Source organism: Mastomys coucha, unplaced genomic scaffold (genome assembly GCF_008632895.1).
Source record: "Mastomys coucha isolate ucsf_1 unplaced genomic scaffold, UCSF_Mcou_1 pScaffold2, whole genome shotgun sequence".
NCBI classification, from domain to species: Eukaryota; Metazoa; Chordata; class Mammalia; order Rodentia; family Muridae; genus Mastomys; species Mastomys coucha.
Genome location: NW_022196902.1, coordinates 13,299,110 through 13,319,001, shown reverse-complemented (window position 1 = coordinate 13,319,001; position 19,892 = coordinate 13,299,110). Strand labels below are relative to the sequence as shown.

The 19,892-nt window shown below is 38.6% G+C and overlaps 1 protein-coding gene across 5 annotated transcripts in view; it reads right to left on the bottom strand.

Moving 5' to 3' along the window:
- Ahi1 (Abelson helper integration site 1) overlaps positions 1–19,892 on the bottom strand; it is a 141,471-nt gene that overhangs the window by 88,977 nt on the left and 32,602 nt on the right. For 4 of the 5 annotated variants that reach the window (XR_004121562.1, XM_031380555.1, XM_031380557.1 and 1 more), the window contains exons 12-16: positions 19,384–19,490; positions 16,172–16,290; positions 13,952–14,082; positions 11,875–12,015; positions 1,477–1,676 (exon numbers count right to left, since the gene is read on the bottom strand). Coding sequence is in view for 4 of the 5 variants with exons in the window: in XM_031380555.1 (XP_031236415.1) it covers positions 1,477–1,676; positions 11,875–12,015; positions 13,952–14,082; positions 16,172–16,290; positions 19,384–19,490 (698 nt within the window). In the remaining variant the exon portion in view is untranslated. The remainder of the gene's footprint in view (positions 1–1,476; positions 1,677–11,874; positions 12,016–13,951; positions 14,083–16,171; positions 16,291–19,383; positions 19,491–19,892) is intronic. The other variant, XM_031380556.1, reaches the window with a different exon arrangement.

Sequence of the window (19,892 nt, the reverse complement as noted above, 5' to 3'; positions counted from 1 at the left end):
GGAGGGAGAGAGAGAGATTGTTTGGGTTCATTCCTTGTGGTTGGCCAGCAGTCCCTATGAAGCAAGCACACATGTGAACAGGACAAGGCACTGCCACAGGCAGGAGCCGTACGCACATTATTAGCACATGGTGGCAACAGTGTAATGCCAATCACAGAGAAGGAAGGTAAAGAGTAATGGAAAATGTCAAAATGGAGAGACTGGAGAGAAAATTAAGGGTATTGATTTATCCTCTAAAAAAGGAATATAGAAAAGAATGGATAGAAACAAAATAATAAATAGAGTCTCTGTACAGGAATTCAAATTTTCCCTCGATGGTCCACTTCTGTTGAATTGTAAAAATCAGGCAAGCCGACCCAAGTTATAAATACGCTAAAAATGATCAGAACTGCTTTCAAGAAGCTGATGGTATGGGTGAGGGAACAAAATGCCAATGTAAGATGTTCTATGTGCTAAGGACTAAGGCAGGTTAGCTATTCTAAACAGAGAGCTCTGTTCAGTGTTTGATATTCTATGTGCTAGGGACTGAGACAGGCTAGTTGTTCTAAACAGAGAGCTCTGTTCAGTGCTTGACATTCTATGTGCTAGGGACTGAGACAGGCTAGCTGTCCTAAACAGAGTGCTCTGATCAGTGTGTGACATTCTATGTGCAGTGTGTGATGTTCTATGTGCCTCAGACGAAGCCAGGCTAGCTGTCCTAAACAGAGTGCCCTGACCGGCACCTTGAAGCTTGCCAAAAATGAAAACTCACAGAGTAAGCCAGTTATATGGACTCAAAATCTGTAGGAACAGAGCCTGGCAGTCAGTGACCTGATAACATCAGCTAGGTGACTCTGATGCACACAGCAGCTCATGAAACACTCAAACTTATGCTTTTACAAAGACTCTACAGCACTTACAAATGCATGGACAGAAATACCTTGTTTGAACATTACCCGATCTTTTAAGAAGCAGTCTCTGGAAGTGCTGGCAGTGAGCAGCAGACTTTAGATGAGAATCTACTATACCTGCTGAGACAGCCTGCTCGTGATCCTACCATGACCTGCACACAGCCCACCCTCAAGGATCCTACCATGACCTGCACACAGCCCGCCCTCAAGGATCCTACCATGACCTGCACACAGCCCGCCCTCAAGGATCCTACCATGACCTACTGACAGCCTGTCCTCGATGATGGGGACAAGATTTCTCACCCTGTTTATGTGACAATTGCTAGGCAGGATTACTTGTTTCAGAACACTTCATTATTAAGTCTTGAACTGGTCTTTAAAGTGTAAGTGTTGACATCATGATAAGTTAGTCAAAATTTAGCTTGTATGCTGTGAATAATGGCTTCAAAACTAGTGCCTGGAAAGAACGATAATAGAAAACCTCACTTTAAGAAATTAAGTAACTTCCTTATGTTAATCTTTATTGCATGATAAGGGTTTTAAATTTTCAACTACTAAAAATTTTAAATAAATAAAATAAACATACTGTGACGGTTTCAAGTCTCTGTTTCACAAGTTGAATCTTTCTTGATGAATTATTTTCAGTGTTGACAAATTCATCAATCTGAAAAGAGCCCTGCTGGGGCAGTTTAGGACAAGTGCAGAGAGCATCCTCACTCTGATGGATCCCAGGCAATGGGAGTGTCCCACTATAGCGTTTCAACATTTCAGCCTCCTGCTGGGCTACTGAAAAGAAAAAAGAATCTAAAATTAGTGCAAATTATTACAGTGAAAAGATAGTCAAATACTAAGGCCATGAAATGACAACAACAAACACTCAGAAACTTAACAGTACACTTTCACTGATAGGCAACATGACTGGCAAGATGAAAAATTATAGGCAATATGAAATCACAGAAAATTGGTAATTATACAACTATTTTATAATTGAGCTTTGAAGGCAATGCAAATTGAGATATAAGCCTAATACATATTTATATACATACATATAATATTTCAAATGCCCAGAAATGATACATATAGGACAAAAATAATCACTCACAAACCCATGTACCTAAGCCTCTTTTAATATTTCTATGTCTTCAGACTTTATACATATACCTATTCCATGCAAAACACTAACATGTACACAGAATTTAAAAATTTTTTAAGTATAAGTTAAATCCAAATTTCTATAACTACCATGATAAATGTTTTATAATATGTAAGAATCATAATTTTAAAACATTTTACTCTCTCTGTAACTAAATATTTACAATGTTTTATCTTTCTGTGTTATAGATGTTATATGAAAAAGTACTTTTTGTAGTTGGCTTTGTTTCTTAAGATAATTTTGTTTAGGCTTAAATAGATAGAGAACACACAGGCTTAAATGGTGTTGATTTTAACAATGGTGGTAACCACTGGTGACCAGTGGAAACCAGTGGCGACCAGTGCACCTTCACTGCTCTTTATTAATAATAAGATGCTCAAATACATTCTTGCACTTGACTGGATAAAGAAATCTGAAAACAACCTAAAGGAGAAAATACATAGTTATCATTTAAAAATTATTTCCTAAATTATACAATATCAAAATGGAAGGCTTTCTAAAACTGACACAGAAAGAAAATTAAAGCTGGAATCAATGGACAATCATCATCTTCTGTGTTGTCTTACAAACAGCAACATGAGATGAGGTGAGGCCTGTGTGTGTTTCAGAAAAACTCTTGTTATATTTCATAGACTATCCGTTAAAGGGATATGTGAGTCAGAAAAGGTCAAGAATTACCAACATTTTTTTATGAAAAAATAGGATCAATTTTGTTTCAGGAACATTTAGATCTTTATTTAAATAAATGAAGCCCTACAATGATATAAATTAAAAAGCAAATGGCAGGCAATGAGTTTTCATACTTCTGGATAAAAATATAATAAAAGGAACCAGACTTACTTTCTTGGTCAAAAATCACCAAATAATGAACAAAATACAGAAAAGGGGAAAAAAGGAACAGATGTTTTTGCAAGAAAAAGGAGGCATCTAGTGATCCCAAAGTACTAGCTGTATCTCTGCAAAAATTATGGAATGAAATAAAAACAAACAAACAAGCAGAAAAAATACCCCATAAGCTACTAGAACTAGGAAATGACTTTAGTTAGGTTATAGACCATAAAAGGAATATACAAAAGTTAACTGGATGACTATACAGTTAGCTGCCTGCATAAATTGTAAAGAGACCAACAGAACTGAGAACCCAGTACATATCCAAGCAAAGAATAAGAAAACTGTGAAGAACACATATTTCATAAAATGGTGCTGGGACGGTTGGACATTCAGATGAACTTTGATCCCTACTTCACGCCCTGCGGCGAGATGCCAATATAAAACAGAGTTCTGAAAGTCAAGAAATGAAACACAGGCAAACAATTCTGGGAGCATGGAGTAAGCAAAAGTTTCTTAGATACAAAACTAAAATTCAGGACATAACAAATTGATAATTTGTACTTCAAAAATTTAATGTTCGGTTCTTCAAAGTGTTAAAGTAATTAGAAGACAGAACGAACACTGGGAGGAGTATCCGTAATTGATATGCCTGAGCACACTGCATGTAGAACTCGCATATCAAAATAAAGAAAAGAAGCCAACTTAACAACGATGACAAGCCCCAAATATGGTCCAATTGTAAACAGGTTCTGAAGAAGTTCCAAATATGGCAGACAGGTGCGGAAGACAGCATTCAGTATCACCAGTCAGCAGGAGCGGACGGGTCAGACCCAGGGCAAAGCAGCACGTCTGTCTGTTAAAATGGCTAAAACAAAACAGTCTTGCCATGCCAGATTTGCCAAGGGTATGAAGAAGCTGGAATACTTGAGGGGGAAACCTACTTTTGCTTTCTTGAGACAGTCTCTGTAGTGTGTACGCTGGCTTCAAACTTACCATCCTCCTCCCCCAGTCTCCTAAGCACTAAGACTACAGGTGTCCTACCATGCCTAACTAATGTGGCTTAAGAAAATACATCGGCAACATGATCCTGACCTTTCAACTTTATGAATTTACATAAGGGAAATGAAGGCATCTTCAGAAATAAAAACGTGCACATGAAGACTCAGCAGCATTATTTGTAATGGCATGAGCTAGCTATCCATCAATACACAGCAGATGTACAAACCAGGAAATCTCTCCAACGGAGCAGCAGTAGGCAGTTAAAAGGATGCTAAAACACAAATGAACACGAAAAGAATGAAAAAATACCAAAATTATTTAGTCATGAAAAATGAAGCCATAAAAGAATTCATGGTGCATATAATATCTTTGACTGTAAACAATTCTCAAACATGGACACTAATTTATAGTGCTTTCAAGGAGTGTAAAGAGGAGGGTGCAATTAAAATGGGGCCTAAGGTGCCTGATGGGAGTGTTCACTGCTGTGACTTGAGGCAATGCTCTTCCAAGTAGGTAAATTATTGAAGCATATATTTAAAATTCATAGTTTATCATATGTAAATGACCGCAAGAAAGCTATGTACACAATCACACAAAGCAGAAGACAGAGATGACAGAAAGGGCTAATTATTCTTGATATGCAAACAGGACCAACAAAATCCATTTAGAAGATCAAAGCAGCAGGAAACCCAGAGCTACTCTAGAAAAGTCACAAAAGAACTGTGTAGCTGACAGCAAACAAGGAAGAAAACAGTGGTAAAAATGCAAATAAAACATGATGCTGTTTTTACTGTCTAACTGACAGGTGTACTCCAAGACAGGTTTTCCTAACGAACAAATGAGTAAGATAGGTATGTACTTAATCATATATGACAGTTATTCTATAAAAATTATTTAAATAAATTATCTCTGTATGTGTGAGAGGGAGGGAGGGCGGGCAGAGGGAAGAGAACAGCAGAGACAGAGACAGAGACAGAGACAGAGACTGAGACAGAGACAGAGACAGAGATAGAGACTGAGACAGAGACATAGAGTAGCTATGTATGTAGCCTCGCTGCCCTGGGAACTTCCTACATAGGCTGGGAGGCCTCAATGTCATAGAGATCTGCCTCTTCTTGGAGGCTGGAATTAAAGGCAGGAGACACCACACCAAGCTCTAAAATATTTAGTGGGCATAAAACATTGGGCTTTTAAAAGTAATAAATCATTTATGTGATATACCACCTGTAAAAATTATAGGCTTTTGATATTCATACACAACCTCATCTATGTAAACAGAAGAGCCAGCTAATACACAGCATTCTCTGCAGACTATGCTGGCTAAGTCCAGAGCAAAGAGCCCTGAGAGAAGGCCCCAGACTGCAGCAACCATCAATGACAGGCATTTCTCTCTACAATTATCTATTTCAATGCAAAAGTCACCACTCTCTATCATTTGTGTGTGTGTGTGCGCGCGCGCATTTGACTCTAATGTTCTTGTATTTAATTTGGACTTGTCTCTAGAGTAACAAGAATATTTACTTCACCTTTAATTATTCAAAGATAGCTTTAGAAAATAAACAAGTGTAAAACTGCAGAAAAACAACTAAAGAAAAGTGTTCCACGTGTTAGAATGGGGAAGGTCCACCTATACGGTGCAGGTGGGTTTCAGGCTGAGAAGTCAACAGAAGAACATGTTCCATGATTTCTGTGTTCTTCACATTGAAAATTATGCTACCAACCTTAGCTGTGTTCTTGCTGCACATAAAGCTGCATCTAAGAACAGTCTGGCATGTTTACTTCCCAGATTTTCTGAGCTTTGTATTTGCAAGCTACAATTTCCTCTAGCCGAGTGGATGAGCAGTCACAAAGACAGCCAAGAAGCACTTGTACTGGTGTCAGTCACAAGTTAACAGGACTTAACTACCTCTTCTCTTCTAGTTTTGATTAAACTGTATTTTTAAAGTATTATAATGCATTAAATATGTATTATATTTTCTCTTTCAAAGAATTTTTAACTGGTAAAAACAGAAAAGGCATTGATAAGTATGTTTTTAAGTTATTAAGTATGTTTCAAAGTATTAAGATATATTTTACAATATATTGTAAATTATAATTGTGAATTAAAATATTCTAAATGGAGTAAAATAACAAAACCGCAAACTCTGGTATTTGTTTCTATGGTGCCCTGTTGACATTTTATATAAACACTTGGACTTCACGCAGTCAAGTCAGCTTCCTCCTACACTTGTTAGCACCTCTAGTTCTATGAGGAGGACCTTCACAGTCTGCAGACGTATTCACAAAGTGTACTAGACTACACTCGAAACAGAAACTGCTTGTAAGTTCTTCAGTTCCCGCCCCCCAGCAGATCTGCTTAAGACATATGCCTTTCTCACTGTAAAATAGCTGGTGATAGATGGTTTTGCATTATCCTTCAAGCTGTATGCTTGGAACCATCTGGAGGTTACCAAGTTACTTTTGAGTTCTGGTTAGAGACCATGTTGTAATTAGACAGCCCTATTTCTGCATTGTATCATTTTTCTTCCTTGTACCAATGTAATTTGTATGTTTAAAACTTAGGTCTGATCTAACCTGCTATGTTTAAAATTCACAATTTTAATATTCTTATCCACACACTTTCACCTCTTTCTGAGACATCCTTACATGCATGCATTATAGCAGGCATGGAAAATAGAAAGACTCCTCTTGGGGTTCCGACCTCTTAGAGCTGACCCAGTTACTGCAGGGAGCTAAGCAGCATGGCAGAGGAATGGACAAGGGATAAAGAGCCTGCAGGCAGCAACTGTATTTGTTTGAATGCCTTGCAGCTGTCTGCAAATCCCCGGCAGAAAGTGCCGTTCCCTTCCTGCTGCCTCCCCATCCACATGACACGTTCAGCTGAACATGTGTGACATGCACTGCTATGGAAAAATCACTAGCATGAGTCCTGTCTGGCTCATGGACTCTATTAATATCCAGTCTTCACATCTTGCTTTATGGTTTCAGCTATCATTACACAAAATATGGAGGTATAATAAAGCATGTATAGTTTTTATTTCACAGCTTAAAAAGCAGATGCATATAAAATTGGAAACTACGTGTTGAGGGTTGGACAGATTGACAGTGTCCCTCTGCAGATGTTCCTGCCACGCTACTGTCTGCTTTGGGCTACATTGTTCCTTTTCACTGTACTCTACACAGCACACATGTAAGCATACAAAGGCCCTGGGGAGTGAGTGACTCATAGGCCGGTTTACAAGAAAGGCCATCACGTACATGAAATTTTTCATATTTCCTTAGTCACTTGATCTTAGAGCTATGACTCCCACTGCTCTCAGTAATCCCAAAATTACTATGGTGTCATCTTAGATTTTTATAAAATTTAAGAATTAACTCTATTCTGTAAGAATTTTAACTCTTAATGCAAACATGTACCGTACAAGAACTATGCTAAACATAGTGCTTTATAAATACTATAGGCAATTAGCAACTTGAGTGATTGGGTCTCTTAGCACAGGCTAGCCTTGGAAGCTCTATGTACCCCAAGGATGACCTAGAAATCATGACCCTCTTGTCTCTACTTTCCAAATACTGGAATTTCATGCATGTGCCCCCACGCTCACCTATAGCAGAACTTTATGAGCTTAAAGGTGTATATGCCCCTGAACTATGGAAGAGCATGCCATAGTGTGAAAAATAAAGCTACCAACGTGACAAGGCAGATCACTGATCTATTTCTGAATAGATCTTTTCCAGATCACTGAATTCTAGCTCTAAAATCCTGTATTGTAGAAATGGCCTTTTAGTTTGACTAAAGGTTGTCTGGTGCTGTAGTCACCTCTGTAAACAGCATGAAGGACCAGCAGTGAGCAGGTAAACTGAGTCTGACCCTGGGTTTACAGCTCAAGTGAGCCTGGTGCATAACAGGTGCACAGAAAGGGACACTGCCACCTAGTGAGAATTCAGGCTCATTACTCAGGGTTAGCAATATTAAGAGGTTGCCGAACAGGCATGACCCTATTTAATACATACAAAGTCCTATATGGCAACATTCAGGCTAGGTGCTAGTAATAAACAAATGAAAAGGCCTATATCTTTGCTTCCTACCAGGTATAAAATACACAGAAATTACATATTCCCGAGAAGCTGACACTAGAGAGAGAGGTTTTGCCGTTAGAAACCCAATCTAGCAGTCATGTGCTATACCTTCAGAAGGCAGATAAGAGTCTACATTAAACCCAATAGAGCAGTCATGTGCTGATACCTTCAGAAGGCAGATAAGAGTCTACATTTTGGCTGAGTGGTGGTGGCGCCTTTAATCTTAGGCAAAGGCAGGTGGATCCCTGAGTTTGAGGGTAGCCTGATCTATCGAGTGAGTTCCAAGATAGCCAGGGCTACAAAAAGAAATCCTGCTTCAAGTACACAAAACAAAACAAAACCAAAAACAACCAAACCAAACAAAAGCCAGTCTACAGTGATGCAACTCCTGCATCCTGTAAAACTGTGAAAACATTTGTCATAAAACCATAGTGAAAAATTTTACAGATACATTTGTAGTGTTAATACATAGTGCTACTAGGTACTATAATTATTCTTAAATGTATAAAAACATCCTAGAGACATAAGTAGACAAACATTGCTTAATAACAAAATATTTATTGCTGAAGTCTGGCTTCATAGAGTTAATTCAGCAGAAACCGTTTTTCTGAGTTCTACTTTGTTGTGGGAACCCTCAATGCACACTATTTGTGGTACACTGTGACTAAACTTTGTATTACTAGATGATTAACCCTTTCAAAATCAGGCAAATAAAACTGCCTTCTGAAAGTAAAAATTACACTTCTTACAAAAAGAAAAAAAAAAAAAGCAAAAATTCAGTAGAATGATGGACTTGAAGACCACAAGCTGAATACATGCTCAACAGGAGAGGTGCTGAGTCTTCAGAGATCCCGCTGGAACTGAAAGAGGTCTGATGCATTTAGCTACCACTGTGGTCTCACTTGTAGCTAATTTAATTTACAAAAAAAGAACTCGCCTCTTTTTCCTTGAAGATTTCAGAAGCTATTCTAAAAGTAGCTTAGCTGTCTTGTTTCTACTGAACTTTATATCATTAAAACTCAGTGAAACCACATGTGAACTTCATTCTCAGAAAACATAGTGGGAGCAAAATATCCATGTATTAAAAATAAAATATAGGGCAAAAGTGTAATAGGTTAATTAAACAGTAAAATTTTTAATAAAAAATTAATGATTATTTGAACTACTGATTGTACCCTATATTCAATGAGTAAAACACTCAGAGACTGAAATAACTCTCATTAAACAAAAAAAAAAAAGAAGTTGTGCCAAATCTTAGATGGCTTGAAGTTATTTTACTTTTTCCTAAGCTTCCCCTTTTTAAAAATAGACAACAGAGAGTCTGGAAAACATGTTGAAACATTTTGAGCTTTAAAAAATTTTCTTGGTGAGATGTATGCATTGTATCAAAAATGTTTTAAATGTGTTGCATAAAATAGGTAATTTCATGTTCTGGTAGTCTCATATCACCAATTCTGAGATGCTCAACCCAATCCATGCTCCTGCATCTAAGACAATGTGGCTCTAACATGAGTTAACTGTATGTATTAAATGCTGCAATACAGCTGGCCTGGTGTGCCATCGGGGTTAGGAGAATGGACGAGGCTGCGTAACGGAGTGGAGTGAGAAACATCACTTTCTCAATCCCACAGACAAGTGCTTGTGAGCACTGCAAAGTATGAATTCTTGTAACGTGATTGGCCACTGGTAGATGAGCTTTCTATACACAAGTGTTAACTCTGGTTATTCTTTGTACTAGAGCACCTATCACCTTACAAAGCTCCTTTACAGACACTTTTCTAGGTCCTTGGAGCTCTCTGGTAGGGCAGGCATTATTCCTGAAGTACCTTTCAATAGATGAAAGAATGGAGGGTCAGAGGGCAGGGGCATTGGCCAAGGTCCCTGAAGTGAGTACAACAGGAACCTGAGCTTCATGCCACTGTCCAGCTAAAGTAACTTGCTCCTTCTGAGCCAAGAAGCCCTTCTAGCAATGGGAAGCTATGCAAGGACAAAAGACAGAGTGGAACTTAACTAATCTTTGCAGTGAAAATGTCAAAAGTTTAAAAGAAAGCAAATTATAAACTGAATGAAGTTGGTTGTGAAATCTCCTAAGAGTCTGAGGCAATAACTGTGCTCTCATTTCCTGGAGAATAGTTCCAAATGTACAATAATAGCCCATAATTCTCCTTGCCTATGGGAAAACAGAATGGGGCACATAACTGTTTCAGGGTACTTGTTACAATGAGACAGGACTGGGTACTGCCTTGAGGAACTCACTCGCCCTCTCTGGAACAGATGGAGCTGCATCCCTGCCACCAGTTGCTCGTGAGTGGAGATGGGACTCATTGCCTGGCAATTCTATCACTGGCAACAGCATTTCATAGATTTTGAGTATAAGCTGCAGAAATAGTTTCTTCTCTAAAGGATCATTAAGATAAACCTTCTTTTTCCTATATTCTTTAAGATAATTCATTGGGAAATGTGTAATATAGTCTGAACCATGATCAAAACCTTCAGGTTTATGATAGTTCAATTGTCTAATCACATTTATCAGAGGATTAGATCAGCCAACGTGTAGTGATTTAATATATTTAGCTTTGTTATTTCATTGAAGTATTTGTTCATATCTATATTATTATCACATATGCAATGGTATGCTTACATGTATATAAAGATCATGCATGTATATTACTCTAGCTTACAAAAATACTGAATCATGTTATGTCATAATCAACTAAAGCAAAGAAACTAATAAAGACCTTACATTTTATACAACTAATATATGAAAGCTATAAAATATTGTTTTTGAGAAAGACTGAACTAGAAGAGAAAATACTAATTTCAGAATAGAGAATACATATTTAAGAAACAAGATTAAACCCAAATTATTCTCAGAACACATTTTAATTCCTAAAAAGTAGATCTAAAGTTTTATCACCCTTATTATTTTTAGAATGGCAGGCATATGTAATCTTCAGAGTTGAAAACATTAGATTTCCTTGCCAGATTCCATTTTCATCACATTTTAAAATGTCTGTCTTTTATATTAATATTTCCTAACTAAAATTTACCAAAGCTACTTGCTTGAAAAAATTAAAATCACAGAATAAGAAATTATGTTAACGCAGTTTGCTGTCTCATACTTGTAATCCTAAAACTTGGGAGCCAGAAACAAGAAGGCTGCCTTAAGTTCATGGCTCCCTAAGCCTACAAAATGCATTCAAAGCTAGCCCGAGCTACAAAGACCCTGTAAAAACAAAACAAAAAAGCCAAAACACATAAATAAAAACCTCCAAACCAAACAAATCCCCTAACATACAAAAAAGACCCAAATAACAAAGTAACTCACTATCCAACTAAAACATTTTTAAAATCCGTATTTTGTGCAACACTTAAATTAAGTTGATAAAGTCCTAATTGTGTGTGGATTTCATTTATTTGTGATTCCCACAATGTACAATCATGCATTTTCTTTTTAAGACAGGTTTTTATATAGCCTAAGGTAGGCTTCAAACTGACACACACAGAGGATAATGTAACTTCTGACAGTCCAGTTCCCACTCTACACCTAAGCAGTAGGCATGAGGTTTACACTAGGCTTGCCCTAGGTATGCACCACCATATCCAATTCATGCGGCATTGGTAATCAAAGGCAAGACTTCATGCATGCTTACTAAGTCAGTACTTTAATCAACTGATCTCTACAGCGGCCTCATTATGTGCACTTTTGCTAACATCTGAATTCCATGCTCATAATGCATAGAAAATAATGAAATGTTCAAACATCCTAATAATTTATGCCATCTTTTGGGCTCTTTCATATAGTTTATTCAAAGAGACTATGTTACTTGAAATAATTATTAATAGATTTTATAGTGCTTCTTATTCCTGGTCCATTATAAATGTAAACAATACTTCATTTACATTAAGTAGTGGACTTACCCTGGAAATCATAAATATAAAGAAGAATCGGCTCACTCTGTCCAAAGGCACAGAATGCAACCATATTCTCCAACGGATGGTACGAGATGTCTCGAATAGTTGACTTGAATGGCAGATCAGAATACATTGCCACCTGTTCTCCTGAAGAAAAACAAAGGCATGAACTTCTTATTCCAAGGTTATTCTGTACCTCACATGAAGATATCTGGAGCAATGATGAGGCTCACGTTATTTCCGTGAAACAAATACTTGTAGGTATTTGGGTACCACTGTGACAGATATTATCTGCACTCTGCATTCTGGTGGCTTCTTTGTAGGTTTTAGCCCAACCTCTTCAATGTTTTGTGGAACAAAATACATAGGAAGTGTTTTGATGGAAATGGACAGGTGTGTATGCCTGAGACCAGAGAAAAGTGTACAAATTGTAACTAACAAAGAATTTGGCAAACCTGGGGAGGGATTTTAAAACTCGTAATTGAGGAAACTCTCTTGTTAGGGGAGAGTGAGCTAGGGCTCAATTTTTCTATTTTTCTTTTTCTCCTGGAGGCTGAGGTGCTTGAAAAGCAGCTAGAAGATGCCACCAGCAGAAGCCATCAGAAGTCTAAGGCATCAGAGACTTTCACAGAACATTTCATTACCCATCAAACCATATCATCTGTTACATTCCCCTTTCACTTCAGCCATCAGACTTCTGGTAGCCTCTGCTTGGGGGCTAACACTTGGGAGCTAAGACAGATGCTCTCTTTTCGTCTTTGAAGAAGCTGCCTGAGTATGCCCACCACCTGAGTACGCCCACCACCTGAGTACGCCCACCACCTGAGTACGCCCACCTCCTGAGCACGCCCACCTCCTGAAGATCTTCTGAACCTGGGGACTTTGGCACCTGAACTTTCTCTGCAGTATAATCTAGAGACTTGGTTTGCTTTCTCCTGTGACTATAAAATCCTTGGCTTATTCTGAGTTAAGTGGAGCCTTGATTGGGACGCAACTTGGCTTCATGTTTTCTCTTTGCATTTCAAACCCTCTATTTCAGGTTCTTTATTCCCTCCTAGCTGAGAGAACCCAGTTCGTGAAACTGCGGGCAGTTTCAATCATCCATGTTGACGACGTATCTACGTAGCTACAGCTCAGCTTATGATTTTCTATATCTTGTGTTACAGTATTCGTAAGGTACTTTTCAAGCATCCTCACTACCTCATAGGCTTTGAGGGAATAAATCTTGATTCATAATGTGAAATTCTAAATTTATAACAATATTCAAACAATCCAGAACAAATATATATTTAGAATATAGCTGAATTTTATCAAAAGTTATCTGTTATGGTCTGATGTAAAATGTCCCTCATGGCCTCATGTGTTTGCACACTTGGTCTCCAGCTGGTCTTAGGATGTAGATCCTTCCTGGAGGTGGGGTGAGTATGTCACTGAAGGTGGGCCTTGAAGTTTTCTAGTGGTCCTATGCCTGCTGACTCGTCAGCCTCTGTGTGTGCCTGCGTGTGTGCATGCATGCATGTTTGTGCATGCACATTTGTGCATGCGTGTTTGTGCATGTGTGTGTGTGTGTGTGTGTGTGTGTGTGTGTGTGTGCGCATGTGCATGCCTGCAGACCAGACACACTGGTCTAAGAGCTCCTGGTGCTCTTCTACTTCTGCCTCCCATTTGGCCACAGGAATCTAGGACCAAGTAGGTGTTATTGCTTCTTGGAGTTCATGTTTCTGGAGTTCAAACTCACATCCCCACACTCACAAAGCATCTCCTCAGCCCTACTCTTTGCTTTCAAGCTGCCAGTCCGACACGAACAGCGGCTTCTTGCTACTGCCATTATGTGTCCCTGGCCATGATGGATTAGATCCCTGGAACTCTAAGAAGACAGTGCACCCTTCCTTCCTTAAGCTGCTGCTTGTCAAGTACTTTGTCAAGGGAACGAGGAACAGGAGTGATAATGCACCTGATTTTAAAATGTGTAGTTAGAAACACAAAGTGAGTTTTTCTAAGAATGCCAAAAGCTGTAGTTGTCACATGCTTTAGCTTTCTAACCCACTCACCAAAGGACTTTTCAAGATCAATGAGCACTTGCCTGTCTCTGGGTTCCAAACGTACACTATCCCATCCTCACTCCCAGAAAAGAGCAGAGTCCCACATGGTGTCAAAGTACTATGGATCTTTTCCCGGTAATTTGCTGCACCCACAAATTTCCTGGCTGCCAATCTATAAACAAACCAAAAAACAATGCAAATGCAACCCAATTTAAAGGACTAGAGAAAAAGCATGTTATTTGTAAATATTGAATTTGAGTTAGCAACTATAGTTTTGAGAGTATATGATATCATAAACATTCTGTGATGGACAGTCAACAAACAAGGGTTGATTTTATGCTTCTTTCTAATTTATATTATATACTTCTTTCCTCTGCTGAACTATAATAATAATAATTGTTATTATAAAATAAATAATTGGTAATATAAAATTAATATATAGACTTTCTCATTTAGCAACAGCTGACAATGTCTCAGCGCTCACAATCTTTAAGATAAGAGACCAGATGCACTGCTCTGTAACCTGCTTTTTCACCCAACCAAAAAGTCATCAACAGTGGGTTTCTGTATCAGATAACACAGAATACATTTTTAATTTAATGGGATCATGTTATTGTCTGACTGTATCTTATGAAATGTTCTATTGTTGGACAACATTTAGTGTATGTCTTACTTTTTCCTACCAATCTTGGGGAGAGAGAGAGGGAGAGAGGGAGAGAGGGGGAGAGAGAGAGAGAGAGAGAAAGAGAGAGGGAGAGGGAGAGAGAGAGAGAGAGAGGTAACATTTTTGGCGGAAAAAACAAACAAACAAAAAAGCGCTTTTAATCCCAGCACTTAGGAAACAGAGGCAGGCGGATTTCTGAGTTTGAGGCCAGCCTGGTCTACAGAGTGAGTTCCAGGACAGCCAGGGCTACACAGAGAAACCCTGTCTTGGAAAAAAAATTTTTTTTGGTTTAGATTTCCAGACTTTGAGTTACTGTGTAAAATATTTATGGAGTCCCTTACAGTGTGTTTTTATTGTTGTAAGCATTCTGCTTACTAACTAGCTCATTCCTCCATAAAATCCTTATGGATACAGTGTTAATACACTCCCATCCGTGGAAAGGACGAGGGGTAGAAAAAGCAGCATTTGACTAAGCAACCCTCCTCTGGAGCCCAGGTATGGTCTTATAGGGCTTAAAAAGGGAATAACTTGGTCACTTTATGCAGTTTTAGTTACTGTTTTAAAATCTCCCCTCTTGGTATTCCTTGTCAAGAAACCTATGTTCAAGCTACCTATCTGTCTTGAACACTTATCCCACTTAGAATTTTATTTCATTTTCTACCCTACTGAAAACCTCCATCTTATCCAAAGTCTATCCATCCTTTAAGGCTGATTCAAATGCCAGTATTTCAATAGAACCTTTAATAGAATTATAACTGTCACCTTTCTTGTTGCTGTAATATATATAATTATGTCATACATTTATATTTATTAAGATACACATATTGAGAGATGGCTATCTATCAGGCATACCATGGATACTATGCAGAAAAGAGAATATTCAGATTCTAAATCTAGATCTCATGTTTTTACCTAAACATTTGTTGTTGTTATGTGAAAGGTAATGAGGAGATTACAACTTCAGTGTAGTCATTCTGCTATCACTTTCCAAGTCTGCATGCTGGGGTCTTGAGTTATTATAGAAGCACTGAAGGACTAATGGCACAAAAAAGGTATCTACAGAATCAACTCATCCAGATTGATGTGTGCATTTCTAAATACGATAGGAAACCCAGGAAATAGTTTCTCTTGTTTCACGTGGAATTGTAACACCAACAAAAAGAATACTTAAGCAGTGTACCCTGCCTTTGCCAAACTCTGTTTGCCTTCTATAGTAAGGAATTTCCCATTCTTTCCTTTTTAAAGTAAAAGACAAAGATGCATTAGCCAAGAGACACCTCCTTCAGTTATAGATATTGTAGTCTAGGCCAGTACCAAAGTATAAATGTCTGCTTTTCATTGTGAAAATAGAAACCACTGATTCATTTCAGTCTCAGAGCTACTCAAGCAGTGTCAAGTATTTCTCTGTTGTAGGGGCTGTCCTAGCCCCCACACAGCATGTACCCCTGATCGTCCCTCATCAGATGTAAGAAGCAACAGAAAGATCTCTACAGATGGTGTGCCTAGGGCCACACTGCCTATTCCAAACCACTGCTGCACTTTATAAGCATAAAAGAACCAACTGAAGCTCTTATCCTGTCACTTCTAAGATACTTACATCCGCAGATCCATGATCCTCAGTGTACTGTCTTTGGTGTGGATTAATAAGCGCTTTCCATTGGGATGAACCTCCAGGTAAGTTATTGGAACTCCCCTGAATTCAGTTTCCTTAATCTCCTAAAACGGTGAAAGAGAAAAAAAAAAGGTCAAACTGCTGCCTCTGATATGTTTGATGTTTCATGTTACACCATTTATAGAGGACAAATTAATTTTAAAATGTCACTTCTAGTTGAGAACAATACCTTACCTATACAATACCTGCATTTGGAAGGTTGAAGCAGGATTGCAATGAGTTTGAGGCATACAGTAAGTTTCAGGTTACCATGGGCAAGAATAAACCAGCATTTCTCAACAAAATAAAATTAAGAATGATCCAAAAATTTCAATTCTACTACAATGAATATTTTAACATTATTAGCAACAAGTATTTTTAGCAACTTCAATTTAGATTTAAAAAATAAAAATGGCAAATTATATTTTGTTATTTAGTGTTATATTTAATTATGTGTTTTATATATTATTCACTTTCTCAAAATATAGCAATTCTTTTTTGTTTTTGGTTTTTTCCCTTTCTTTCTTAATTTCTTTCTTTCTTTCTTTTTCTTTTTCTTTTTTTTTTCGAGACAGGGTTTCTCTGTATAGCCCTGGCTGTCCTGGAACTCACTCTGTAGACCAGCCTGGCCTCAAACTCAGAAATCTGCCTGCCTCTGCCTCCCAAGTGCTGGGGTTAAAGGCATGTGCCACCACTGCCCGGCAAATATAGCAATTCTTAAAAAAGAAGTATTTAACATACATTTTCTCACATTGCCCTGTCTGTTTATACCACATAAGAAAAACTTTAATATTTTATAAATTCAAAGCTGACTCATCAAGTTTTAGTTAGAGTTGACTCTTTCCTCATAAACTTCCACTTGCCTTCAGAATATATGCTCCAGGCGTAATATTTGTATTATACTACTTAGATTATAATCCTTTATGGAAAGTTTGACTCCACTCCTTCCTGCTGCCTTTTCACAGTTATTTGCAGCAGGTAGTGAGGATAAGTGACTCACAGCGTCATTTAGGATGCCAGCACTGAGGACCAATATGCAGGAGCCCTGAGTGAGAGCTACCCTTACACAATGCAGTAAAATCAACTTATAGTGGAGAAAATACATAGAAGCAAGACCAGAAACTATACAGCTCTTAGCAGCAGAGGGGATGCTGCTGAGCACTGGCTTTTCCAATATTTGGAGTGAGAGGGGTCAATACCAAAAACTTAGGCCACAAAAATATGCATTAAAGTGGAGTCCATTAAACTAAAAGGCAGTGTACTGGAGACTAAGCAACAGCTCAATGGAATACAGTGGGTTCATTTAGACAGTAATCTGCACAGTGGACTACAGGGGGCGTAGTTAGACAGTAATCTGCACAGTGGCCTACAGGGGGCGCAGCTGGACAGTAATCTGCACAGTGGACTACAGGGGGCGTAGTTAGGCAGTAATCTGCACAGTGGCCTACAGGGGGCGTAGTTAGGCAGTAATCTGCACAATGGACTACAGGGGGCGTAGTTAGGCAGTAATCTGCACAATGGACTACAGGGTGCATAGTTAGACAGTAATCTGCACAGTGGACTACAGGGGCAGTTGGACAGTAATCTGCATCTCATCTACCCACTAAGACATCAATCTGTAAACACATAAACTTAGTACCAGAAAAGCAAATAATGTGGCTAAAAAAATGGGGAAAAGACTGAATAGACAGCTAGCTCCACAACGGACAATGAAGTGGGTGAAGATACATGAACAGTCGTTCACTATCACTAGGCATTAAGGAATGCAACCATCCATCCCCCATCTCTTCTCTTTCCTCTCTAATATTACTCATCCCCTCAAACAAAAAGATTTTCCTTTGCCACAGGCAGGGATGATCCTACAAGACACATTAAATACTTATATGTGGAATCTAAGAGTTAAATGTATAGAAACTCGGATTGTGGGGGAAACAGAAAGCTTTAGGTCAGAACACACCGTGAACAGCTCAGCATTCAGTATGCAATACAAAGTCTACCTGTAATGAAATTGTACTGAATCATGCAAAATGTACAGACTTCAGCTTCTCTTGTCACAAACAACCAGAAGAGCAATGTAACGTGATGATTATGTTAACTTGACTCACTATAATATTTTACTAAATATGTGCATGCTCACAACCACACTATAACCTTTAATGCATACAATAAAACTTTTAAAAAATGAGTGCCAATGATCCTTTTTGGGATTGTCACAAGGGAGAAAGAACTGCAAATCTTGAAGCCTTAGGTGTCAGCAGTGTCCGTGCCTTGCTGAGCAGAGCTGTCTCCCCGAAGAACCTGGCTTAAAGTCCAAAGAGTCTAAGGAGAATTCCTTAACCCAGGGCAGGCCTCTGAATCGGCCTCCTTCTCATCTGAGCTTCATAGTTTTCACCTAGAGGTTTTCCTCTAGCAGACCTAGGCCTAGGCTGACGGAGCCCTGCAGCAGTGACAAGCAGACCTAGGCCTAACAGAGGTTTGAGGTACAAACTACAGCATATAACAAAAGCTCAAGCTTACCAATTTGTTTACACTACAAAAAAACTACAAAGATAAAACTGCAGAATTACTTATAGACCATAATACCCTATCCCAGAAGAAATTCTTTCTTGTTTGTTTCTCTCATTAGCAAACTTCAATAGAGCAATTATTGTGACTAAATAACAAATCCCACCATATCCACATTACTCTGAAACAGCACAGATGCTGTTTTTAGTGACTGTACTAGATTGAGGAGAATACACAGGACACAAATAACAGAAAATTCGCAGTTAGTTTCAGGTAGTAATGGGATATATGTGTTATTTTAATGTGCCTTCCAGCTACAGACTGCCTTAGAAGAACACAAATGAGGTGAGGGTGCAGCTTAGTGGAGAGCCACTGCCTACAATGGTCCAGGGCCTAAAACAGCAAAGAGGAAAGTGTGGCCACACTGAAGAGGGTGAGTTGTCACCAGTCCCTCTCAGAAGGATGAGACAACGAATCACTAACTCCCGACTGTGGTCAGCAGGATGGTCTGATGTGGGCTTCTGGACCGAGAGAAGCTTAAGTTTCCAAAGGACAGACTTAGCTGTCCTTACACTCTTTTAAAAGTCAGTCCTGTGGGCGGTTTTCCTGCCGTTCCTCCATTAATCCTTGAAGTATGAAATGTGGTCCTGTACCTTATTTATTGTCCAGTGGCGCACGGAGTGCTGCACATCAGTCACTTTGACGTATGTGTCCCAGACAACAATGACCCCGATGCAGTCTCCTGAGTACATGTGGTGACCTGTTAAAAACAGCAAGTGCTCACTCAAGACTGCCATATGACACAGAAGTTATATGTATATAAAGGGATGACGCTGGGGAAGCCACGGCCTAGGCAGTCAAAGCATTTCACTGTCAATGAAGGGTTTTTCAATTTTGCACACTATATCTCAATTATCTTTAAGTAAATTCTTCACTTTAAAAAGCATTTTGGATAACATTTCCATTTGTCATGTATCTGAATGCAAAAAGAAATGAGCAATGTAGTCTGTATGTCTAGCACCCACACACTCATATTCCAAATTATCTGAAGTACCCAGCGTGCATCTGTATCTACTATTAGCCTCTGTAATTGTTTACACTCCAGTGTGTATCTGTATCTACTATTAGCCTCTGTAATTGTTACACTCCAGCGTGTATCTGT